General features: G+C 39.6%; 1 protein-coding gene across 1 annotated transcript in view; it reads right to left on the bottom strand.

The window, feature by feature from the left end:
• Positions 1 to 7,042: 7,042 nt before the first annotated feature.
• Positions 7,043 to 24,353, bottom strand: part of LOC148049684 (cytosolic phospholipase A2 epsilon-like) — a 47,429-nt gene continuing 30,118 nt past the window's right edge. Inside the window, exons 11-20 of the mRNA XM_087723949.1 lie at positions 23,664 to 23,823; positions 22,663 to 22,799; positions 20,877 to 21,099; positions 17,719 to 17,833; positions 16,469 to 16,606; positions 15,088 to 15,195; positions 11,557 to 11,748; positions 10,728 to 10,894; positions 9,076 to 9,262; positions 7,043 to 7,501 (exon numbers count right to left, since the gene is read on the bottom strand). Of these exons, the coding sequence (XP_087580075.1) occupies positions 7,278 to 7,501; positions 9,076 to 9,262; positions 10,728 to 10,894; positions 11,557 to 11,748; positions 15,088 to 15,195; positions 16,469 to 16,606; positions 17,719 to 17,833; positions 20,877 to 21,099; positions 22,663 to 22,799; positions 23,664 to 23,823 (1,651 nt within the window). The 3' untranslated portion in view covers positions 7,043 to 7,277. The remainder of the gene's footprint in view (positions 7,502 to 9,075; positions 9,263 to 10,727; positions 10,895 to 11,556; positions 11,749 to 15,087; positions 15,196 to 16,468; positions 16,607 to 17,718; positions 17,834 to 20,876; positions 21,100 to 22,662; positions 22,800 to 23,663; positions 23,824 to 24,353) is intronic.

Below are 24,353 nucleotides of genomic sequence, written 5' to 3'. Positions count from 1 at the left end.
CATGTAGAGCACATTGCAGTACTCCAGCCTAGAGGTCACAAGGGCATGAGTGACTGTTGTGAGAGCCTCCCGGTTCAGGTAGGGGCGCAACTGGTGCACCAGGCGAACCTGGGCAAATGCCCCCCTGGTCACAGCTGACAAATGGTGTTCAAAAGTCAGATGTGGGTCCAGGAGGACTCCCAAGTTGCGGACCCTGTCTGAGGGGCGTAGTATTTGACCCCCCAGCCTGAGAGATGGAACACTTGCCAAATTAGTGGGAGGGAAGCGCAACAGCCACTCGGTCTTATCTGGATTGAGCACAAGCTTGTTAACCCTCATCCAGTCTCTAACAGCCTTAAGGCCCTGGTTCATCACGTCCACCGCTTCATTGAGTTGGCACGGGGTGGACAGATACAACTGTGTATCGTCCGCATACTGGTGGTATTTTATGCCATGCCGCCGAATGATCTCGCCCAGCGGTTTCATGTAGATATTAAAAAGTAGGGGGGACAGGACCGAACCCTGCGGCACCACATATGTTAGGGGCCTCGGGGTCGATCTCTGCCCTCCGACTAACACCGACTGCGACCTGTCCGAGAGGTAAGAGGAGAACCACCGTAAGACAGTGCCTCCCACCCCCACCTCCCGCAGTCGTCGCAGAAGGATACCATGGTTGATGGTATCGAAAGCCGCTGAAAGGTCAAGGAGTACCAGGTTGGAGGCATGGCCTCCATCCCTGGCTCTCCAGAGGTCATCGGTCAATGCGACCAAAGCGGTTTCTGTGCTGTAGCCAGGCCTGAAGCCAGACTGGAATGGGTCAAGATAACTAGCTTCCTCCAAGGACCGCTGGAGCTGAAAGGCCACCACCTTCTCAACAACCTTCCCCACAAAGGGGAGGTTGGAGACTGGACGGTAGTTGTTTAGAACGGCTGGATCCAAAGATGGTTTCTTCAGGAGGGGTCTCACCACCGCCGCCTTAAGAGCGGGGGGAAAGACCCCCTCCCAAAGGGAGGCGGTAACAACTGCCTGGATCCAGCCCCTGTCACCTCCCTGCCGTTAACAACCAGCCAGGAGGGGCACGGGTCCAGTACACATGTGGAGGCACTTACAGCTCTCATGGCCTTGTCCACGTCCTCAGGGGCAACAGCCTGAAACTCAACCCAGTGATGGCCTACCAGATTATCCCTTAGTGCCTCAGCTGGTTCTGCAGAATTGGAGTCCAAGTCCGACCGAAACCGAGCAACTTTGTCCGTGAGAAACTGGACGTAATCCTCAGCCCTGCCCTGCAAAGGATCCCCCGTATCCCTCCTATTTAGGAGGGAGCGGGTTATCCTGAACAGGGCGGCTGGGCGCGACTCAGCAGAAGCAATCAGAGTGGCAATGTAAGCTCTTTTCGACGTCCTGATTGCCCGGATGTATTCTCTGATGCAAGATGTTAAAAGTGCTCGGTTCGATTCGGATTTATTGGATCTCCATAGGTGCTCTAGGCGTCTCTTCCGGCGCTTCCTCTCCCGGAGTTCCTCAGTAAACCAAGGAGCCCTCCTGGATCCACTGCCTCGGAGCGGCCATAGAGGCGCAATCCGGTTAAGAGACTCCGTCGCTGCCGAGTTCCAAACAGCAACCAGAGTCTCCGCCGGACTGCGGGCGAGGGTATCAGGAATAACCCCAAGCTCCGTCTGGAACCTCAAAGGGTCCATAAGTCGCCTGGGGCGGAACCATCTGGTCGGTTCCTCCTCCCTTTAGTCTGAAGTCAAAAGCATCCCCAAATTTCCTTTGCTCAACCTCTGAAGTTTCCCCCAATCAGAAACTTATTTGCACAAAACAGCAAACAGCAATTAAATGCCCACTTAATTTTGACAGAAAAAAGTACATTAAAACAAGAAATGAACTTATATACCTACTAGGAATGCCAATTTGCCTATCATTCTGAGTTCACCTTCTCTGATGAACTCACTCTATCCCCATATTTCCTTGGTGAGTCTCAATGAATAATTAATTAAGAAAGAAAGCCAGGTTTTTGGCTACAAAAAGTTCACCTTCATGATGTTGCTATGCATACTGTCTACCAAGTAGAGATAAACAATATTTGGTTATAAATAGCAAACTATGGAAAGGGAAAACACTAACTGCAAAGAAACTGATACGGAACTGCTGTATGATATATGATGGAACTTCTTGTTCCTATGTTGTCTTAAATTGTGTGTTTGTTCTTGTTGATGTGTTTATGTGTGAAAAATAAAAACTTTAAAAAATACATATTATTACTAGCAAAAAAACATTCTATTAGAAAAAAAGACAACAGAATCAAATATTTTCTAAATTGTGAATATATCCAAAGGAACAAAAATACTTTGATTATGTATATATTGTGAGTGCTATTTTAGTTTCAAATTGAAGCATGTGTTAATAAAACTTTGGGACTCATATGGGGTAAATATGATTTATTGCTGAAATATGAAAATTCATTTTTAAAAACATTTGGCTCTACCAAACCTGGGGCTCATACTGTATTTATATTATAAAATTTAAATCTATTTTTGAGACCCTGGTTAGATAAAGCTAAAACTCTTTAAAAAATTTAAAAAAATCATTTTTTAGCAATTTAGTTTGCATGTACAACTTTAATTATATTTATTTCCAAAGTTTTATTAACATATGCTACACTTTGAAACTAAAATAGCAATTGAGATATGTATACATACCACAGATACACATTCAGTGTTGAATACATACATACATACATACCAGAAGTGGGGTGCAATTTCTTTACTATCGGTTCAGACACAGTCCTGCACGCATGGGTGAATTCTCATGAAATTCTCAACAAGCATTGGAACACTCATGGAATTAAGTGTGTGCCCTTACTTGGCCTCCAATTTTGTCAAATTAAATTATTTCCTTTCCATGGACTGATTCTCTGCAGTCTGGGCAATTTCATCCTGCTTATGTTGAAATGATTAACATTCCTTTATTTTGAGCTAGAAAGCTTCAAAGTGGTACTGCTTAAGGGCAAGAACAGTTCCTAGGCTTGATAAGATCCTATAAAATGGGGGAGTGGCACATTACATATATGAGATAAAATAAATTGAAGTGGGCTTTCATTAATACCGTAATAATATGTAACAAACCAGTTGTTTACTTAATTAATTGTATGGAATGAGTAGGATACAAGGGAGGAAAATGTGAAACATGTTAATAATGCAAATATGAGGCTGGGATTCAAAGTATATTCAGATGGAACTGAAGTTAACCAATATCCTGTTGAACCAAACTGAGGTAAACAAAATATTTTTGAAGTATATAAGATTTGGCAATGCTAAACAGAAAAATATATTGTAGATAAAGAAAGTTAACATTCAGGTTTTGCTTCATCCTGCAATGTTAATCTTGCTTTTTATGTTTTGAATAATTCTCTGAATATGTATTGTCCATTTTAATAATTATCACTGGATTTTTTTCTTCGTGTATTTATTTTATTTATTTATTAGAATTTATTAAAAAATCTGAGAAGAATAAAAGAATAAAAATACAGTGACAAGGACTATAGGCACATTAGTGCATTTATGCATGCCCCCTCATTCACAGTGTATATGATTCACAGCGAATTTGTCTGTCTTCCATTTTTGAATAATATTCTGTTTAGGTTCAGCATTCATTTAATCATGCATTTTTAACATGTTTAGTCTCTGAATCATATTTCAGAAGCAACTTATATATAAGCTGTCAACATTTCAACTGAATACCCAACCAAAGCAGGCATGGTCAAGATGATCCGATCTCTAAGTACAAAACTTTATTAAGTACATCATTTCGGCACTGATGAGGGCAAAACCAGATCTAGCTAATTCCCGCACAAACCCACATAATAAAAATATAGGATTCTCCCTCACCCTATTAATACAGGTCACATTATCCAATTGAATGTCATTGTATTGTTATGAGAAAAAGTCTTTGATTTTGGCAAGCACCTGCTGAAGCATCCTCAGCTCTCTCTCCCCTTGTCTTGATGTCTGGAGCCTACATTCCATCTCACCCTTCCCTCCCCCTGGGTTTGTTGCCAAGCTGAGAAGTGATAATGTTCACAACAGCAAAAACATGCTTTGAACTTGACATAAAGCTTTGAAAATATTCTGTCATGCTTTATAAATATTTCAAATTCAATTAACCTCTGAACATAGTGTCTTGATTTTCTAATCCCTTTGAGATTATACTGTTCATTTGAAGCTAGTATCTCATTGAACAAGTCCCTTCTGTCACATAGCTGGATCAATTTACCAAGGCCATCTTTCCGCGTGGATTTTAAAATTCCATATTGAATCTTAACTGGCCACCAACTGGCCACCAAGCCGAGGACATGTTCAAACAGAGGATCCTGGATATTAATACTCAATATCCTTGATATAGAGACATTTGATAATATCAAATCCTTAAATGGCTGTTCCAGAAGAAAAATGACTTTTCATTTCACCCCAAAATATCAAACTATGGATGTGACAAGACCAAAGAGCTCGCCAAAGCAAGATTTAAGTTCCTGGGTCTTATGGTAAAACTTGGGTGATTTCATCAAATAACCTTACTCAGAGATGATATGTATATTTGGCATGCTGAAAATAGAGGAGATTGCTCACATCCTCTGGACTGTTAACTATATATTTTAATTAGAAACAAGCATTTAGAGTCATTAACTGACTGGACAGCCTATTGGGATCATTAGCAGGCTCTTTTACTTCCTCCAAGTTACATAGGCAATAAGACAGACTGCCAAATGTATAGTGTAAGCCATCCAACTGAGAGTTTTCAATCAAGATCAGAAGGCCGTCATCTGCCAGAAGGATGATCTTATCTATTATTCTGTTGAATATATTTACAGTATATATGTCAATGCCCTATGTTATTTTATCTTATTTGATTTGACATGACCATTTGATTTATTCAATAAACTATAAACTAAACTAAATTTGAAGCTATCAAAGCTTCGTACCATTTCAAGAAGAAAGTCTAGAATAAGGTTGGAGCATCATCTGTAGTTATTGTAAGCTCATTGGTTCCTGAGCAGCAATGTCCTCAGAATCTGTGAAGCTACTTTTTTCCTTGAGCAATCTATCCTTCAATTCATTTGGGCTATTTACAAGCTTGCGGAAAATCCATCTATCTCAATTGATCAGAAAAATGCTAAATAGTGTACTGTATTGTTTATTGTTATCTATATAATTATTTATCATTATGGTTGGTCACAGACAGCCAAGAGTTTAGTTTGGATTTGACAGTCCTTTTTCAAGAGGCAATTGGACTTTCTTGTTTTTCTTTGAAGACGTTTCCCTTCTCATCCAAGAAGCTTCTTCTGACTGGAAGGATTTATATTCCTTGAAGATAGCTGGCCATTTGCATTCTTTTAGAGAGTTGTTGAGACCACATGGATGTTTATCTGTGACCTTGGGGTCACCTGAGTAGTGCAAATGGATGTGGAACCTTCTTGGAACTGCTGAAACTTTGGATTTGACATTTTTATCTGTCCTTCTCATCTGCCCTCTTATCCCACCTGAGATAGGCAGATGTTGTTTGATGGTGTTAAGGTATTCACAGGATGTAAGCTCTTCCAAATAAAGCTGCCTTTTTGATGGTGATTATGTCAATGAAATGCTTCAAGAGATTTGTTCTCCAACACCTTAGGATATGCCTCCCACCGGACTTTGACAAACATCAGTTTGCCTACTGGGGGAATAGGTCAACAGACAACATCATAGCTATTGCTATACATTCTGTAGTGAGCCATCTGGAAAAACCCGGGTACTATGTCAGGATGCTTTTCATAGACTATAGCTCAGGGAGGGGAGGGCAAGGGCTGGGCCAGCCAGTGGTGGGTTCAGCTGACAGGATGCCACAGTAGGGAGATGAAAGTCATGGATTGCCAACACTCATTGCTTCTGCCTGTGCTGCGACCCCATCCTTGCCACAACAGCACCATTAACTCATTCTGGCGAGCAAGGGCTGAGCTACTCCTTGCACGTTGCACCTCCTGCAAAGCTGCAAGTTGCATGTACCTCCCTCTATGGCAGAGATTTCCAGCCCCACCACAAGCTGCCTGGCTGGTCCCATATTTCAGAGCTCTAGTCACAGGACTGGCCCATTGGTAATCCTAGAGCAGATCCTCCACCCGGGTGTGACGCAGACCACCAAACTTTTCTCTTGGACCACCGATTGGTGACCTCTGGTATAAACTAATCATTGCACTTTTCTCGGCAATGTTTTTTTGGAAATGATTTGCCTTAGGTCTGAGAGCATGTGAATGGTTTGAGGCCACTCAGCTGATTTTGTGCACCATGAGATTAGAATTCATAGCTTCTCCCTTTCTAGCCTGATGCCTTAATCACTACGTGAAACAGGCTCTTGATACTATTTTGCTGTTGTTTTTCATGAATTCGGCTTTGGTGTATTTCCATATAAATACCGATTACTTAATAACATTTTCATATTGCTACCATACAGAAAGCACCACACAGAAAGTGAGTTCTTAACACAAGGATTTAATGAGTGGAAGATGCTAATAGGTACAGATATAATAATTATAGCTTTTTGAACTAACATTAAGGGTATAGAATTCATTTTGTGCCTTCAAGTCAGTTTAGATTCTTCTGACTGCCCCCTGCAGTTTTCTTAACATTTTTTCAGAAGTAGGGTTCCATTGCTATCTTCTTAGGGCTGAGAGAAGTGACTGGCCCAAGATCACCAGTTGACCTTAGAGTTAAGGCAGGACTGCTATTCACAGTCTCCAGGTTTCTAATTTCCTGCTTTAACTACTATACCACTGACATAGGTGTGAAACAAAAACAAGTCTATAAAGCAAAATGGCTTTATGCAATTATGATATATATTATGCATTTGTAACTTCATGTACTGCTTATTTTATAAGTACCCATATCATTTAATCAAGGTTTTATAACTTTGTAACCATTAATTCAATAAACGTATTTTGAGTCACTGTAGCTTAGACAAAATACAACAGATTACAATTTATAATATATTTATTTAAATAAGATTGTGTGGAGTAAAGAATCCTGTGCCTTATAATTATATTCATAACTAGCAGGCAATTTTTTGAATATCAGAATTTGAATAAATGGAAGATAAGATACTATATACTGTATGACATGATTCAAATATGCAACTATATTAAATAGTAATTTAAGACTATAATACAATTCAACCAACTTCAAATATTTTACATTATCTGTCCCTTTTTTATCAGAGCTTGGAGTTCTTATGTGTATGTTTCCTTTTAGAAGTCAAAGAAGGCAATTTCATGATGATGACTGAGATGATTGAGCCTGTTTCTTCCGTTCTATCACCTTGTGCAAAACTTCCAAGATTGTGTTTGCATTATTCTGAACATTATAGTTGGTTAGATTTAACAGCTTGTTAAACTCCTCCTCCTGCAGTGAGACCTGTCTTGTAGAATACGGGGAAAAGGCACTTGAGACATCAACATTGCCTTGTGGCAATTGAGCTGCATTACGTTCTATGCCTGCAGAAGAAAAAAGAAGATATACTAATTATGTATAAAAATATAATAACATGAGACTGAAGATAACCTTGTATCATGCTATTTAATTGACCAAACTAAAACCAGTCAGAAACCCACCAGAGGACATCTGTCTGTCTGTCTGTCTGTCTGTCTGTCTGTCTGTCGGTCGGTCGGTCGGTCGGTCTGACTGTCTATCTATCTATCTATCTATCTATCTATCTATCTATCTATCTATCTATCTATCTATCTATCTATCTATCATCTATCTATCATCTATCTATCATCTATCTCTATATTAAAAGGGATGTATGTATGCATGCATGTATGTATGTATATATGTATGTATTTTTGTGCTGTGTCCTAGAGCAGCAATTGTTCGTGATGTCATGGGAAGGGGAAAGGAGCCTGATTAGGCCAGTACAGAGGCCTTTGATTGAGTGTGCCATGGCCTAAATCAGAACGCCCATCCCCACCTGACTGTGGTGGCCCAATCCCACAGGAAACAGCTTTCCCTGTGTTCCCAGGGTCCTCCTTCGTCCCAACTCAGGCTTAAGCTTCCCTCACACAGTAGGTCTATGAAGCAAAGGGAGCCTGATTAGGCCAGTACAGAGGCCTTTGATTGACCATGCTCCTTCACACAGTGGGCCTTTAAGACTTAGACCTCCCTCACACAGTAAGCCTATGAAGTGCCAGGATCGTAGACAGGGCAGGAAAGCGGAGCGCATTGGAGGGGGAAGGGAGAGGGCAGGGATGATGGGCATGGGAGCAAGATGACAAAAGTCCCCTCTCAATGGCTCCAAGTCAGACAAACACTTCAAGGCAAAATGCCAGAACCGTAGACTGGGCAGGAAAGAGGAGCGCATGGCAGGGGGAATGGAGAGGACAGGAAGTGGGGGGAAGAAAGGCCCCTCTCAAAGGCTCCTTGTCAGACAAATGCTTTGATGTTTATAAATACCCAAGCAATGCCAGGTCATCAGCTAATAGCATAATATAATGCCCTTACATTCCTATTCTCTTTAAAAAAAGTATTAATGACAATTTTTTCATATATTGAACTAATCACTTTTTAAAACTATTCAGTTTAATAGTCATTACTAGAGTCCGTTTCAACATCACTCAAAGCACTATTTGTTTAATAATGTTTACACTGTAATTAGGATGTATAGTTCACAATAACTAGTTTCATACAATGTATTAAATGAAATCATACTATGGTATTGTGTAATATATGTATGAATGCAGGTTTATATACTGAAGCAGAAAATTGTACAGGTTAATGTTATTCTTTCATATGTTCTGAATCTTCCACCATTCAGCTTAATTGGATGAGCCAGGTTCTAGTGTTCCAAAGATGAAAATGATTTTACTTGCTTTCTCCATACAATACATAATTTTATATAATTTTCTTTCTTGTTTTATTCTTTTTTCTGACTAAAAGAATTCAATTGTGATAACTTTTCCTGTCACATGAGCTCTTTCAGTTCTTTGATCAATGAGTTTCTCCTGGATCAGGCAGCATCTAAACTTGTTTAAGATCAAACACCTACTACAATTGTATTGTACTATTAACTCACCAGGTGCAATATATCTTTGGAAGGTGTCATTCACTAGTGGGAAGTAAATCAGGATGGGGGCCTCAGGATTGTTTGTATCTTCAAAGACGTAGCATTCTTTTAGATTTTTCTTTTCTTCATCATTTAGCAAAATCTTAGGAAATGGGATTCCTTGTGCTGAGAAATATGTAGAGGCATGTTCCAGAGGCTTAAATAGTAACAGCCAATGTTAGCAAATGCAAAAAGCCATCCAAACAGGATTTTTAATGCAGACATTGATTTGAAACCATAATGTAATAAACATAAAATACAATGGTAATTCTTAGAATGAAAACAGTCTTTAAAATCCCCAATTTATTTCTTTATGCTAGCTAATACTAGTTACTAATAATTGGTTGTTATCAGATCTGAAATTCAAGTTAGCCAGATTCTGAAATTCAACAATATTAGGAATGTTTTCCAGGCCTGCACGGGAATCCTAATATTTTAGAGAAACAGGAACATTTTAAATAATCTAGATCAGCATAGCTGGCTGGGGAATTCTGGGAGTTGAAGTCCACAGGACTGAAAGTCACAAAGGTTGAGAAACACTGGTCTAGATGGAAATTGGCTGAAAATAACAGGATCAAAGCTAATAGTTTGAGTTTGAGTTTATTGGGATTTATAGGCCGCCCTTTTCCCTGAGGGGACTCAGGGCGGCTTACAACCACAAGGGAGGGGGGTGCAGTGTCAAAAAAACAAAACAAAATGTGAACAAAGAAAAATAGTAAAAACACAACTTTCGTTCAGCAATCAAACACTCGGGCGGGTGAATTGGAAACCTATCCCCAGGCCTGCTGGGAGAGCCAGATCTTGAGGGCTGCGCGGAAGGTCTGGATGGTGGTGAGGGTACGGATCTCAACGGGGAGATCGTTCCACAGGGTCAGAGCTGCAACAGAAAAGGCTCTCCTCCGTGTGGTCGCCAGTCGTCATTGACTGGCAGATGGGATTCGGAGGAGGCCCAGTCTGTGCGATCTAATTGGTCGTAGGGAGGTGATCGGCAGAAGGCGGTCTCTCAAGTACCCAGATCCACTACCATGGAGTGCTTTAAAGGTGGTCATCAGTACCCTGAAGCGCACCCGCAGACCAACAGGTAGCCAGTGCAGCTCGCGGAGGACGGGTGTAACGTGGGCGAACCGCGGTGCGCCCACTATCACTCGCGCGGCTGCATTCTGGACTAGCTGTAGTCGCCGGATGTACTTCAAGGGCAACCCCATGTAGAGCCCATTGCAGTATTCCAGCCTAGAGATCACAAGGGCTCGAGTGACTGTTGTGAGAGCCTCCCGATCTAGGTAATAGCAATTTACAGAAGTACAAGTATAGATTGGGGAATATCTGACTTGGGAAAAGAATCTATGAAACAGATTTCAATTGATTGCAACTGGTTTCTGGCACTGTATCTGGTTCTCGGCATTGCAGGTTTAGGACATTTCAGAAAAACTGAAATAGAAACAAAGAATGGCAACAAGGAGGATTTTGGAGGACTGAAAACTAAAATTTACAAGAGATTGAGGGAATGAGATATATTTAGCCTTGAGAAAAGTTGAATGTATATATGGGCAATGTATTAGTCAATTGCTAATACAAGGAATTATTATTTTATTACTAATAAAGTCTGCATTATCTCTTCTAACCTTGGTTTGTGACCCTCCAGTATAATTGAAATGCAGAATGACATCCACTTTCCTCTCTGGTCTGAGAAGCGGAGGGCAACTGGTATCAAAGAAGAAGGCTGTATCTACAAGTTCCAAATGTTCCGTAGAATCTTTCAGTTGATTGGGGGATTCATCAAGCACTGTGTCTATAACATACATTATAAAAGTAAAGTCAATACCCATAGGTCATCATCAGATAAAGACAATTGCTCATAAATTTCATTTTTGCCAATACCCATCCTACCATGGATCTATTTGCTTCAACACACAATTTATTCTCTTCAGGATCTATAGGCAATTTTTTAAATCTCCTGACCTTATGAATAGAACATTACTTATGGTATAGATGGGTAGTTTTTTCTATTGCAGAGAGCAAGTTCAACTTCCATGATTCCCATGCATTGCATATTAAGGTCCAATCTCCTAAACCATGCATTATGTAGAGTCCCAAATTCAATTATCTAGTGACATTTTTAGATATTTAAATTTGTATTTATTTATAAATGTTGTATCCCACCTTTATTAATTTTTACAAATAACTGAAGGCAGCAAACATATCCCACACAACTTCTTCCTCCTATTGTCCCCACAACAGGAACTGTATGAGGAAATTGGGCTGAGAGAGAGTGACTCTCTCCAAGGTCACCTCCATGGCTATGCCAAGACTAGTACACATGGACTCCTGCTTTCTAGCCTAGTGCTTTAACCACTAGACCAAACATTTTATTTGTAATGAGAAAAATTATGTCAATCAACAATTGTGTATTTTTAATGATATATAAAAAACATTCAAATCCTACTAGGATACCTTTCCATTTAGTAAATTGTTGATGCTGAACATATTCATTATGCATTTGGAGCCCTTTTAAAAAATTGTTATACTTGGACACCGCTGGACGATCTGTTAAAATATCCCGTAGAGTATTGGAAAGACCTCCAGCAGGAGTGAACATGCGAGTTGGCATCTCATGGGGTCTCTCTGGTATATCAGGCACTTCGTCTAAATACAAGCAACAGAAATAAACTTTAATTAATTTAAATAATGAATAAGAATCTTGTGTACTAGTGTATGATGCAGTTCAGATGATACCCAAAGATGAACAATTGACAGTGGCATGAGTAGTTTTTCTTTCTCTCACACATCTTAAACTCTACATTGAGTGCGAGTTTAAATTTCAGTAGTGCAACACACAAAAGCTTAGGTTGCATAATTAGGTGGCGCAGTGGTTAAATGCAGCACTGCAGGCTACTTCAGTTCAGTTGCGTTTATTTATAGGCCGCCCTTTTCCCTGAGGGGACTCAGGGCGGCTAACAACTTATGGGAGAGGAAGACATACAATGACATAAAAACACAGTATATAGTTAAAATCAAACAACATTCATTCAACATTCGGGCGGGGGCAAATTATGGTCTTTACCCCCAGGCCTGGCGGGATAGCCAGATCTTGAGGGCTGTGCGGAAGGTCTGAAGGGTGGTGAGGGTACGAATCTCCATGGGGAGATCGTTCCAGAGGGTCGGAGCTGCTACAGAAAAGGCTCTCCTCCGCGTAGTTGCCAGCCGGCACTGGCTGGCAGATGGCACTCGGAGGATGCCCAATCTATGGGATCTTATGGGTCGAGAGGAGGTGATTGGCAGGAGGCGGTCTCCCAAGTACGCAGATCCACTACCATGAAGGGCTTTATAGGTAGTAAGAAGCACCTTGAAGCGCACACGGAGATCAACAGGTAGCCAGTGCAGCTCGCGGAGGATAGGTGTTATGTGGGTGAACCGGGGTGCACCCACAATCACTCGCGCGGCCGCATTCTGGACTAGCTGAAGTCGCCGGATGCTCTTCAAGGGCAGCCCCATGTAGAGCACATTGCAGTATTCCAGCCTAGAGGTCACGAGGGCGCGAGTGACTGTTGTGAGAGCCTCACGATTCAGGTAGGGTCGCAACTGGCGCACCAGGCGAACCTGGGCAAATGCCCCCCTGGTCACAGCCGACAGGTGGTGATCAAAGGTCAGCTGTGGATCAAGGAGGACTCCCAAGTTGCGGACCCTGTCTGAGGGGTGTAAATTTTGGCCCCCCAGCCTGAGCGTTGGAACACTAACCAAATTTTTGGGAGGGAAACACAACAGCCACTCGGTCTTTTCTAGGTTGAGTACAAGCTTGTTAGCCCTCATCCAGTCCTGACGGCTTCAAGGCCCCCCGCTTCATTGAGTTGGCACGGGGCGGACAGATACAGCTGCGTATCGTCCGCATATTGATGGTATCTTATCCCGTGCCTCCGAATGATCTCGCCCAGCGGTTTCATGTAGATGTTAAATAGTATGGGGGACAGGACCGACCCCTGCAGCACCCCATATGTTAGGGGCCTCGTGGTCGATCTCTGACCCCCGACCAACAACGACTGCGACCTGTCCGAGAGGTAGGAGGAGAACCACTGCAAAACAGTGCCTCCCACCCCCACCTCCCGCAGTCGTCGCAGAAGGATACCATGGTCGATGGTATCGAAAGCCGCCGAGAGGTCGAGGAGAACCAAGATGGAGGCGTGGCCTTCATCCCTGGCTCTCCAGAGATCATCAGTCAATGCGATCAAAGCGGTTTCTGTGCTGTAACCAGGTCTGAAGCCGGACTGGAAGGGGTCCAGGTAATCGGCTTCCTCCAAGGACCGCTGGAGCTGGTAGGCCACCACCTTCTCAACAACCTTCCCAATAAAGGGGAGGTTGGAGACTGGATGGTAGTTGTTAAGTACCGCTGGATCCAAAGATGGTTTCTTCAGGAGGGGTCTCACCACCGCCGTTTTAAGTGCGGCGGGGAAGTGCCCCTCCCGAAGCGAGGCGGTAATAACCGCTTGGATCCAGCCCCGTGTCACATCCCTGCTGTTAGCAACCAGCCAGGAGGGACACAGGTCCAGTACACAGGTGGAGGCGCTCACAGCCCTCATGGCCTTGTCCACGTCCCCGGGGGTAACATCCTGAAACTCAACCCAGCGATGGTCAACCAAATCGTCCTCTCGTGCCTCGGCTGGCTCTACTTCAGCTGACTGCAGTTCAGCAGTTCGGCTGTTCAAATCCCACCAGGCTCAAGGTTGACTCAGCCTTCCATCCTTCCAAGGTGGGTAAAATGAGGACCCAGATTGTTGTTGGGGACAATATGCTGACTCTGTAAACCACTTAGAGAGGGCTGAAAGCCCTATGAAGCGGTATATAAGTCTAACTATTGCTAATTCCTGAATTTTATTTCAGTGTTTATTATACCAAAAACAAGATTCTCCAGATGTTTTGCATCACAATTTCTGAAGTCCCTTATAATTGGCAATGCTTGCTGGAACTTATGGGGGTAGAACAATTTTACATTTATATCCGCTATTGGAATGTTTCACCCATTCATGAATAGTTATCAAGCAAATACTCTTCAGGATTAGAAAGACACGAGAAGGCTTTGTGAAAGAATTAAGTAGCTTCATGAACCAAACTGAGGTTGTGAGGCATAATAATAAGCAGGTAGTATTTTCATATTGCAAAGATAATGATGTGTAACATTTCAAGTTTAACTGGAGTTAGCTGCTCTGCTCTAGCTTTTGCTAAACTAGCTGGGGAAAGTGTGAAGCAGTGTCATACAGAAGAAACAAGGTATAGACAAAGTATTCCTCTATCATGTGTTTAAAAAGATATAAAAGATGGCTTTGCCTTTTGGAGCACCAACAAACCAGTAGCCAAAATTTACCTTTGCCCCCTTAACTAGTTGCATATGACAATTTTTCTTTCAGAGAAGTATCTATTAAATTTTTTTTTTTTTAAATCAAATTAGTGTGTTATTCCAAGATACTCTGAAGTACGTTGCAGGTGAAAAAGGGAGGGGGAGATATATTACACAACAGAGTAATTTGGATATAAAATTAGAGATAAACAATTAAATTCGGGTAATGCAGAAAGAGGGAAGCAAATAAAAAAAAATGTTCATAGCAATATAAGATCTGCTCAACCACTGAAGAGCTACAAAATGATCATTTCCTTTTTCCAAAATATTATTTTAGTTTGCATTGAATAAATGTATGTTTGCTGGGAAATTAGTGATAGTCCAAATGATACATTATTAGGTGTAGATTATGTAATGGTACATAATAGTATATACTGTAATGGTACACAATGTAACTATGAAATAATACATTATACTTAATAAGACCAAATTATACTGTATTTCTTCTCTCTTTTGTGTCTGAATACATATTCCTCAGTCTGAGGTTATATGAACTTTCAGGTTCTACAGGCAAGACGGATAAATATCATAAATATAAAAAGAGTCAGTCAGTTAAATTCTGAATTCTAATTTTGGAACAACTTTTCATAGTTTACCAATCTCTGTGACAGTATCTTGGGTCCACCTATTCCAGAAATCTTCTGAATTGTCTGCCGCATGCCAGGCATCTAATAGATTCTTGGAAAATACACTACTCCACAATCCTTTGAAAGGAAGAGATCAATGAAGTTAAAGCATTTTTCTACTTGTTACTGTTGAGATAGAGATAATGTTATGGGAATGAACTATTCTGTACACCCAACAAGCAGTTTTGGGAAGTCCATGTCTTCACAGAAACATACATATTTTGTATTAGGCATGGATCCAGAACATGCACGATTTGATTAGAAGGTGCTATGGGATGGACAAGGTGGGATCAGATACAGACAGTGATTGTGGTGGCAACTAAAAAGAGGTGGGGAAAGGAAAGTGCTGGAAAGATCATGGGAAGGAGTGAGTGGCCCAGTTAGATATGCCAAATTGCTGATGTATGACAGTAACTCTCCCACCTGTCTTCCAACTTTTCCAATGTCTTCCTTTCCCTACCTCAACTGCCACCCTTGATGTCAAACACCAGATATCCAACCTGCCCTCTTCTCTCCTGCTGATAGATTATGCTTGCATTCAAAAGTGATGTCAGCATGTGATGTCAGTTAAGGGAAAGTAGGAAAAGGAAGGAACTATAGAAGTAGGTGAAGTAGCCCACAAGCCATGCATGGAAGGACCAACCTAGCCCTTCTTGCCTCTAGATTTTACTTTGATCAAATCTAGAACAATCAATATGTTCTGACATTCTATTTATTCAACCCATCGCCCCCCAAAAAGCTTGGCTGAAGACATCTCTATTCTGGAATTAAAAAAATCTCCCCAATTCAGTGGAATTCTTCACTGTTAATCTACTGGTTATACTTACAGAATAGTAAGAGAATTATTGCATCTAGCAATATTGTTACATGAATTGTCCAGAAAACAATTAAATATTACTGTTAAAATGCAGTCAGAACTGAAGCTATATTCTAAACATAGCTATATTTGAAGTATTTATAGCTTGTATTTTCCAGTTTCTTGTCTTGGAACAGTTAATGATAAATTATGAAGTGCTACCTTACTATTTTAATTTAATTTCATTAAGCATATCATCACATACTGGGAGAGAGAGAGGGAGGGAGGGAGAAGGAAGAGATGGAGGGAGAGAGCACCTCTTTTCCTGCCTGTTTTACATACTATTATATGAAGATAGAAGTCTAGGTTTTTTAAATAATGTTCACCCATAAGGAGGGAGGGAGCCCAAGGTTCTCCAATTAGGTGTATTCAGCTGAGAATCTGGCTGCAAAGTGAGTCCAGTTCTTGCGAAAGCCCATAGATACCATTGGTGTCTTCAACAAGGGAAAATCCCACCCGCTCCCCTTTTTTCTTGAGGTAAAAAAAAAAAGTCACCTTGCATAAAACATATCCTTGATTCTGGGAGTTTCTTCATTATGTGTCCCATGTAAAACTCGCTTCCAAAATGTTCAGCAGGAACAAAAGCTCCATATTTCGGAAATCCTACTTCATAGGGTGTGAATTCTAACCACTCTGTAATGACGGTCAACAAGAACACATTTAGTACCATATCTTCCCTATGCAGAGAAAGGATGTTTTCTTAGGTGAAATTACCAAAGACATTATGTTCAAGGAATTATATGTCTTTTCAATGTGGCCTGGCCTGATCTTAATAATACATGAAAATCAAGAATAATCCAACATTTCAATATTTTCCAAATCCATTGTTAGTTCTTACACCTGAAGTAAATATAAAAAGGCAGTTTTCAGCATATGGATAAACATTTCAAAGGGTCCATTACATTTATTATTATCTATGCTACAAAGAATTAAAAACACTTAAAAACTATTTTGAAAGGATAATTCTATACTTTGTGCTTCTTGTCTTTCTTCTGGCTCAGATATGCTTTTAATCATATATATATACCCCAGATATATATATATACCCCAGATATAGATATAGATATATCTGGGGTATATACATACAAACATACAAGATATGCATATATAAAAATAGTCTCTAAACCTGGATACATGTAGTATTTTCAAACTGACAATTTGAGAAGTTCCCAGATAGAGAATTTAAAACCTAAGAATCAAGCTTCTATAGATCTCAAAAAAAAATCTTTGTAGTTCTGGATTTGAGTGTTTGTAGCAAGCAATTTTTATCAATAAAGCGTTAACAGAATCCAAATATTTTCTTAGCACATTGGTACCATGTAAAGGAAGTGTAACATGAAGAGACTAACAAGACTCCAGATAAGCTAGTGTTCTTGTACTTGAGCTGAAATTGTGTCTCTCTCTATGTGTGATTAGCATAATATGAATGGCTTATTTTTAATATGTGAATATATGAGTTAGATGTGTAAGGATGAAAAGTCCTCAACCCATGGGTGGACTTATTCATGTAATGTTTTGGCACAACACTGATGTGAGTTGCCATTGTCCTCCTCCTGGATAGTTTTCTTTTCAACTTCCCAATCTAGCCTATAGTCCTTGGGTTTCCCTATGCACTCCCATCTGAAGACTGACCAAGTCTAACTCTGCTTAGCTTTTCCTGAAATCAGTTAAAGTTTGTTACCAATAGTTTGCAATTGTTATAGGTTAAAACATTTATATAGGAAACCCCCCAGTAAAGAACACACCTCTAAAATCTTTTGTAGTGACGCTGTCTTTCACATTGAGTGCCAGGTAGATTGGCAGAGGGTTCTGGCCTTTGTTCACTGCCCGTCGTTGCTCTGAAAGTTTATGGTGATTATTCTGTGTTTTGTGAAAAAGTAATAAGTGCATTATAATTTAAGTGAAATAGAAATTACAGCTGATTTGTTTACCTAGGCCTCACATCCATATAGAGCTTCAATTTAAGGATCACGTTACAGTTTAAACACCAACCACATTATTTTTCACAACACATGGTAAAATATGTGTGAAGGAAGGATAAAGAAAATGGAATATTGGAAAAGAAGGGATAATGTGGCAAATAATAGTTGTGTGTCTTCATAGGATTGACTTCCAAAGTGTTATAATACTCACAAAGAAGATTAATTCCCTTTCCCTGAACTTCTTATCCTGACTGGGGCTTCATCTAGCTCAGGACTGTCAAACTAGTGGCCTATGGGACGGATGCGTCACATGCAGGCCACACCCACCCCAGCTCCATGACGGCAACATGACGCAGCAAGTTTGACACCCATGATCTAGCTGAATATAATCACAATCAGCAGGAGTAACCATAGCAAACAATTATAGCTAAAGTGTCTGGGATGGAGAGGTTAAAATAAAAGGCAATACAGTCACAGTAACCACCTGATTGAGGCACATAAATAAAAAGTGAATAGTCCTGTCTGCAATCTTGACATTTTTAACTTCCTAAATCTTCTAGTATTAGGGGTGGTTCAGGCTTGCCGTCTCTTTCAAAACATGGTGGACTATCATGCTGTTTGATCTCAGGAGCAGAGCCAGATGTAGATATGATAAAGTCCTAAACAATGGGAAGTTGTAGAGACTCAGCTTGATAAGTGCTATCAGAGAGTAAGTTTGTGTCACAACTGAATTTGGCAAGACTGCCACCAAGATGCATAATAAGCCTGTAATGAGGTAGAGAAAGGCTTTCTATGAACAGAAAATATGAATGTGTGCAGAAACAGAGCATATCTTCATTATTTAATTAGTTATGCAAGGGTATGTGGTTTATGGAGATGAAGTGGGGGAGGGGTTGACTAACAAAAGCACTGTGGCATCATTCCTCATGCCTTGTGCCTTTTGTCTATGCATTGTGGTGTCATAGACATATTCTGAACCAGAGAGACTATAGTTAAAAGTCTGGACATTTTTATCATTCTGATTCAGATAAAAGCAGGAGGATCTTGTGAGGATCTGTCCTCAGTGTGTATATCTTATATACAATCATAACTAATTCTGCATTGGCTTACGTTGAAAAGTATTTGAATAATTCAGATGGTTCCAAATGACAAGCCAAGTATCACAAGAAAGGCTGGTGGGATGGAGCTTATCAATAGACTTTATTATTTATCGATTCAAAATGCTAGTTCTTTGAAAAGTTTGGAAGATAGGAATGGTCCCAAGTGAAGTTATGGCAGTTTTAGCATCTGAACAGGAAGGGTCACCTGCTTTCTCAACTTTTGCTGGATGGTGAACATGGGAAACAGATGCGTGAAACATATGGTAGATTATTCTCTGGTGTACTCTCTTGAGCAGCAAGTATATGCAAATTAAGGCTGTTCGAAAATACTATTTCAAGGTGAGCTTGACTTGTGGTAAATGCTAAAATAAAAGTGGGTTGCCCCATCATCTTTGCCAATATTTTTTCAATGCCCTTATAGAGCTGGGACTTGCAGATCTTGTCAAAGTGCAAATCCCGATTTAGCTTTTCAGATCAGCTAAAATTAGCTATGTGCTGCCCCCTGCTGGGGTGAGACAAAATAAAAAAAATGTTTACATTATTTCATCGTGTTTATTTCAACAGATGTTATTCATTAGGCAATATATTACTTACTGCACAAATGCCAAAGATGATGGTGATGGAGAATTTGAGTTCTATTAATTCTTATACACCAAGAAAACAGTGGATAGGCACAACAATTATTATACAGAAAGATTTAAAAATCTAATTTAGAGGATTAAGCACATCAATTGTGGCATGGCAAGCTACTATATAAAAACAGGAAGCAAACTCCAAACTTCTTCCCTCTTATCTAGTTGAGTAATGAAATATCTGCAAACAACCAAGGTGAAAGAGTACCAAGGACTCCACAATTAAACCCTGAGCTACAAACATTCTCTTTTATTGACATCTAATTAACCTCATTAATCCACTATGGTTTATTGTTTTGATTTAGAAAGGTGTTTCAGTATAGAGATTCATCAGGTGGTTGTTGAGTATAATTTCAAAATCAGAGTCCTGCTAGACCCAAAAATGTTTTAGACTATTTCATTTTGTAGTATGGTATTTTAAAATTCATACATTGCCCTTTAAATATTGTTGTTGTTGTTGTTAGTCATGAAGTTGTGTCCGACCCATCGCAACCCCATGGACAACATTCCTCCAGGCCTTCCTGTCCTCTACCATCCCTTGGAGTCCATTTAAGCTCACACTGACTATTTCAGTGACTCCATCCAGCCACCTCATTCTCTCTCATCCCCTTCTTCTTTTGCCCTCAATCTTTCCCAGCATTAGGCTCTTCTCCAGTAAGTCCTTCCTTCTCCTTAGGTAGCCAAAGTATTTGAGTTTCATCTTCAGGATCTGGCCTTCTAAAGAATAGACAGGGTTGATCTCCTCTAGGACTGACCAGTTTGATTGTCTTGCAGTCCAAGGGACTTGCAGGAGTCCTCTCCAGCACCATAGTTCAAAGGCCTCAATTCTTTGGCACTCAGCCTTCCTTATGGTCCAACTTTCACAGCCATACATTGCAACTGGGAAAACCATATCCTTTTATATATACTCTTTTAATAGGTACTCATAAAAGAGATTTTTTTCCCCAAAAAATGTCTCAGGAATGTCTTTTTTTTTATCCCACACCTTTTTTCCATGACTGCTTCTGATTTTCATTTGACTATGGTTTCTTCCATGCTTCCTTATTCAGTTTACAACAAAGCATCCTAGGAATAGCTGAATTATATTTTTTGTGATAAGAGGACAGAGCTAAAAAAGAGCAGATATTGGTTCATCTACAGTGTAAATCCTGCTGAACTAAATAAGAAAGCATGTTCGTTACAAAATACAATTTTTCTCCCAGAAGCTAAGAAACAACATAGGAAGAGGCAGAAAACCCCTTTTGCATACCGCATCATTCAGCATGGCTTCAATCATGAGTCCCCAAAGATCTATAAAAGAAGATTTATATCCTGCAATGGTCCGCTGAGCCAGCTCCTTATGGTAAGACTTCAGATTTTCCAAGGAAAAGGCACCCCTCTTAGATTTGGCTGCTTGCTTCCGAGCTTGCAAAATGATTTCCCCAAGATCTTTATTTGACCAGTTACTATCTTCATACAATTTTGTCATGGTCCTGAAAAGATAAATAAATGCAATAGAAATGTCAACTTTTGTATTTATTAAAGGTAGTTCTTCTCCAGCCTACATAAGATCAGAGGCAAATAAATCCTGATGGATTAGACTCAGAAATTCAACCATTATTAATTGTTAAGGTATGTTCACATATCTAAATTATTAAGTAATGCAGACAATGTTTTTCCTATATGATTTTACTGTTGAAAATTTTCCAAGTTTATGATCTGGGAGAATAACCCTACACTTCAACTAACTTCTGGAAGGGGACATACAATATTTCAAAACATAATACAATATTTACATAAATAGATTTTTAAAAACAGCTTTTTATCTTCTAGAATAGATTAGTATCATTCACAAATATCTATGTAATGTCTAATGTTTATGTATATTTACTTACATTGTATGTCTATAATATTACTATTATTCTTATCTTCTTTATTACCCTCTTTTATTGGTATCATTGTTGTTGTTGTTTGGTTTTTGTTGTTGCTCATATATACTGAAAGCTTTTGCACCAGAGATAATATTTTTTGTCTGGCTAATTACACTTGGCCAAACAAGTCTTGTCTTGTCTTGTCTTGTCTTGTCTTGTCTTCTATTCTATTCTATTCTATTCCTTACTGCATAAATCAATTTTTAAGAAAACATTATAGTAGTGGTTTCAACACAGATTCTTGTGAGATTTTAATTCTTAGTTCCCTCTGTTATATATAGTGGTGGGTTTCAAATACCATTCCAACCAGTGCAGTTGGAACGACTGGCAGCATTCTCATGGACGTGTGCAGTGTGCACGCACACACATGCAGTGTGCGCATGTGTCTGAGCACCATGATGCTCTGCGATGCTCCAGCTGCTCCGTGGAGTGTTGTGCAGGTGCTGTACGCGCTATGCGCCTGCGTGGAGGTTCAGAATCCTTTAAACACTGGTAAGGAGCTCAGGCGGGTGGGGTGGGCCTTCTGGAGCACCATACTGGAACAGTATCCAGTGCTCCAGGCTGATTCCGGTATGCCCGTACTGGAGCATACCACCTGCAACCTACCACTGATAGATAGATAGATAGATAGATAGATAGATAGATAGATAGATAGATAGATAGATAGATAGATAGATAGATGTGTGTACGTGTGTGTGTATGTGTGTATACACACACACATGCATACCTTTATGCTGCTTTTCCTTTAGCATAATTTATTCCTCTATATGCCCAGTTATTATTTTTTCTTTCATTACTGTTTCTATCAATTTCCCTGAAATAAATGTTATATGCACATACATTGGTCTACCATATTCCAGATCCCTTTTTAAAAATTAACTACCTTCTGATAAGTTACATACTTTGCTAGATTGTCCACAATTTCACGTTTCAGTTCTGCTATAAGGATCTAATAATATGTTCCTAAATATCTTCTTTTTCTACCTCAATTTGCTTTAATTATATAGTTGTATAGAATTCTATGTAGTATATTCTATCTTTAGCTCCAGAACGAAATATAACTCTAAGTGATGAGAATAAAAGCCTCATTAAGATTCTTTATAAAATAAAAACACATTCTGTTACCATGTGGTTCCAGATGATCCAGTTAAATATGAAATACAGTCCAAAAGCTTCATTCTCTGGAGACCCCAAAGGGAGCCATAAAGAGCTGTTAATGCTCTCATTCCAGCTCCTGTTGTTGTCATAGCAATTACTGGCACCTGTTCAATGAAGGAAAAGAACATGTTATGATCATGAAGGAAAAGAAAGTCCTCAAAGAATGCCATAAATGTTTTTTCAAACTAACATATTTGATTTGTCATTATAAGACTGTATTTCATCACGTGCAATATCAGATTGGGATGTGTATGAGAAAAAAATAGATGGATTACATAAATATAATAGACAAAATTGTATACACACCTTGAAACAGAGAAAATTAAAGAAGGACTTTTGAGTTCAAAAATGCCAAAACAGCCAAACCCAAATACTATAATATTATGTTGTAAATTGAGTCGGACCCAATTTTACAATTTTTACAGTAATTGATAAGCGAATTACTGCAGTCATTAAGCCAATCATGGGATCCATTAAGTGAATCCAGTTTTCTCAATGAGAATTTTTTTGCCAGAAATTGATCGGGGGGAGAGTCATAAATCATGATAACATGACTATAGGATAATGCAAACAGTTGAAAAATCGAACCAGTTGCCCAAACTGCATGACTGCAGAAAAAAAAAGTCAAGTACAAAAATAAAAGATACAAAGAAATACGAATACATACTTTTAATTCCTTTTTCTTTTTTTTCAGCAAATGCAAATAGGTTTACAAAATTGTATCTTACACTTTGGTAAAAAAAAGAAAAAGCTCTCTCTTTTTTTAGCTAGTGTTTTTTTTAAATCATCCAAACCCACAAATCATAAGTTCATTTTTTTTTCATACATGTTTGTAAGGGGAGGTCAGTAGATTCATAGCAGTTTAATATATACAGTTTGGAGGGAATCGGGTTGATACTGAGGTTGGATTAGAAGACCTCCAAGGTCCCTTCCAACTCTGTTATTCTGTTACTGTGTTATCCACTTACTTCATGGTCATTCAGGTCTTGCCCTAAAGGAAGAATACTTTTCAGAGCGGCAGCTACCACTTTCTTTCGTTTCTGCAGGAAATTGTTTTCATCTGAGCACAGACCATATCCTAGGCGCACATCAAGAGCTTTTGGTCTTCTCCAAAACAGCCCCTGGGTCCTAAGGTAGAAGGAAATTCATTATAAATGTTGCTGTATCATATTGCCTTGAATCTAGCAAAGATCATTCATTAATCTGTGGGAAGACTAATCACATACAACTCATTGTATCAACTTATCAAGAGCCTTGAAAAGAACAAATAGCTTCATTGTAAAACATTGCAACATCAGGGCCATGACAACTACTTTTGCAACAACCTGGATAGACAATTATAGAGAGACATATAGAGAGAAGCAGGGAAATGACTAGAAGGCGGCATGGATTCATTAAAAATGGGTCATGTAAAACAAATCTTATGACTTCCTTAGACAATGTGACTAGACTGATAAACCAAGGGACTACTACAATCACTTAAACTTCACTAAGGCATTGGATAAAGTAGATCATTGCCTCCTCCTTGATAAATTGGAACATTGAGCCTGTGCAACAAAATGTTATTCAGTTGTGTGAAATGTTAGTTTCTGCATTTAAGCAGGAAAAGATAGATGCATGAAATCAACAGTCCTCAACATACAACCAGTTGCTTAACA

The sequence above is a fragment of the Thamnophis sirtalis genome, unplaced genomic scaffold (genome assembly GCF_051295495.1).
Source record: "Thamnophis sirtalis isolate CommonGarterSnake01/CBP01778 unplaced genomic scaffold, rThaSir2_p1.2 scaffold_1, whole genome shotgun sequence".
Taxonomy (NCBI): Eukaryota; Metazoa; Chordata; class Lepidosauria; order Squamata; family Natricidae; genus Thamnophis; species Thamnophis sirtalis.
This window is presented reverse-complemented; position numbering and strand designations above follow the sequence as displayed.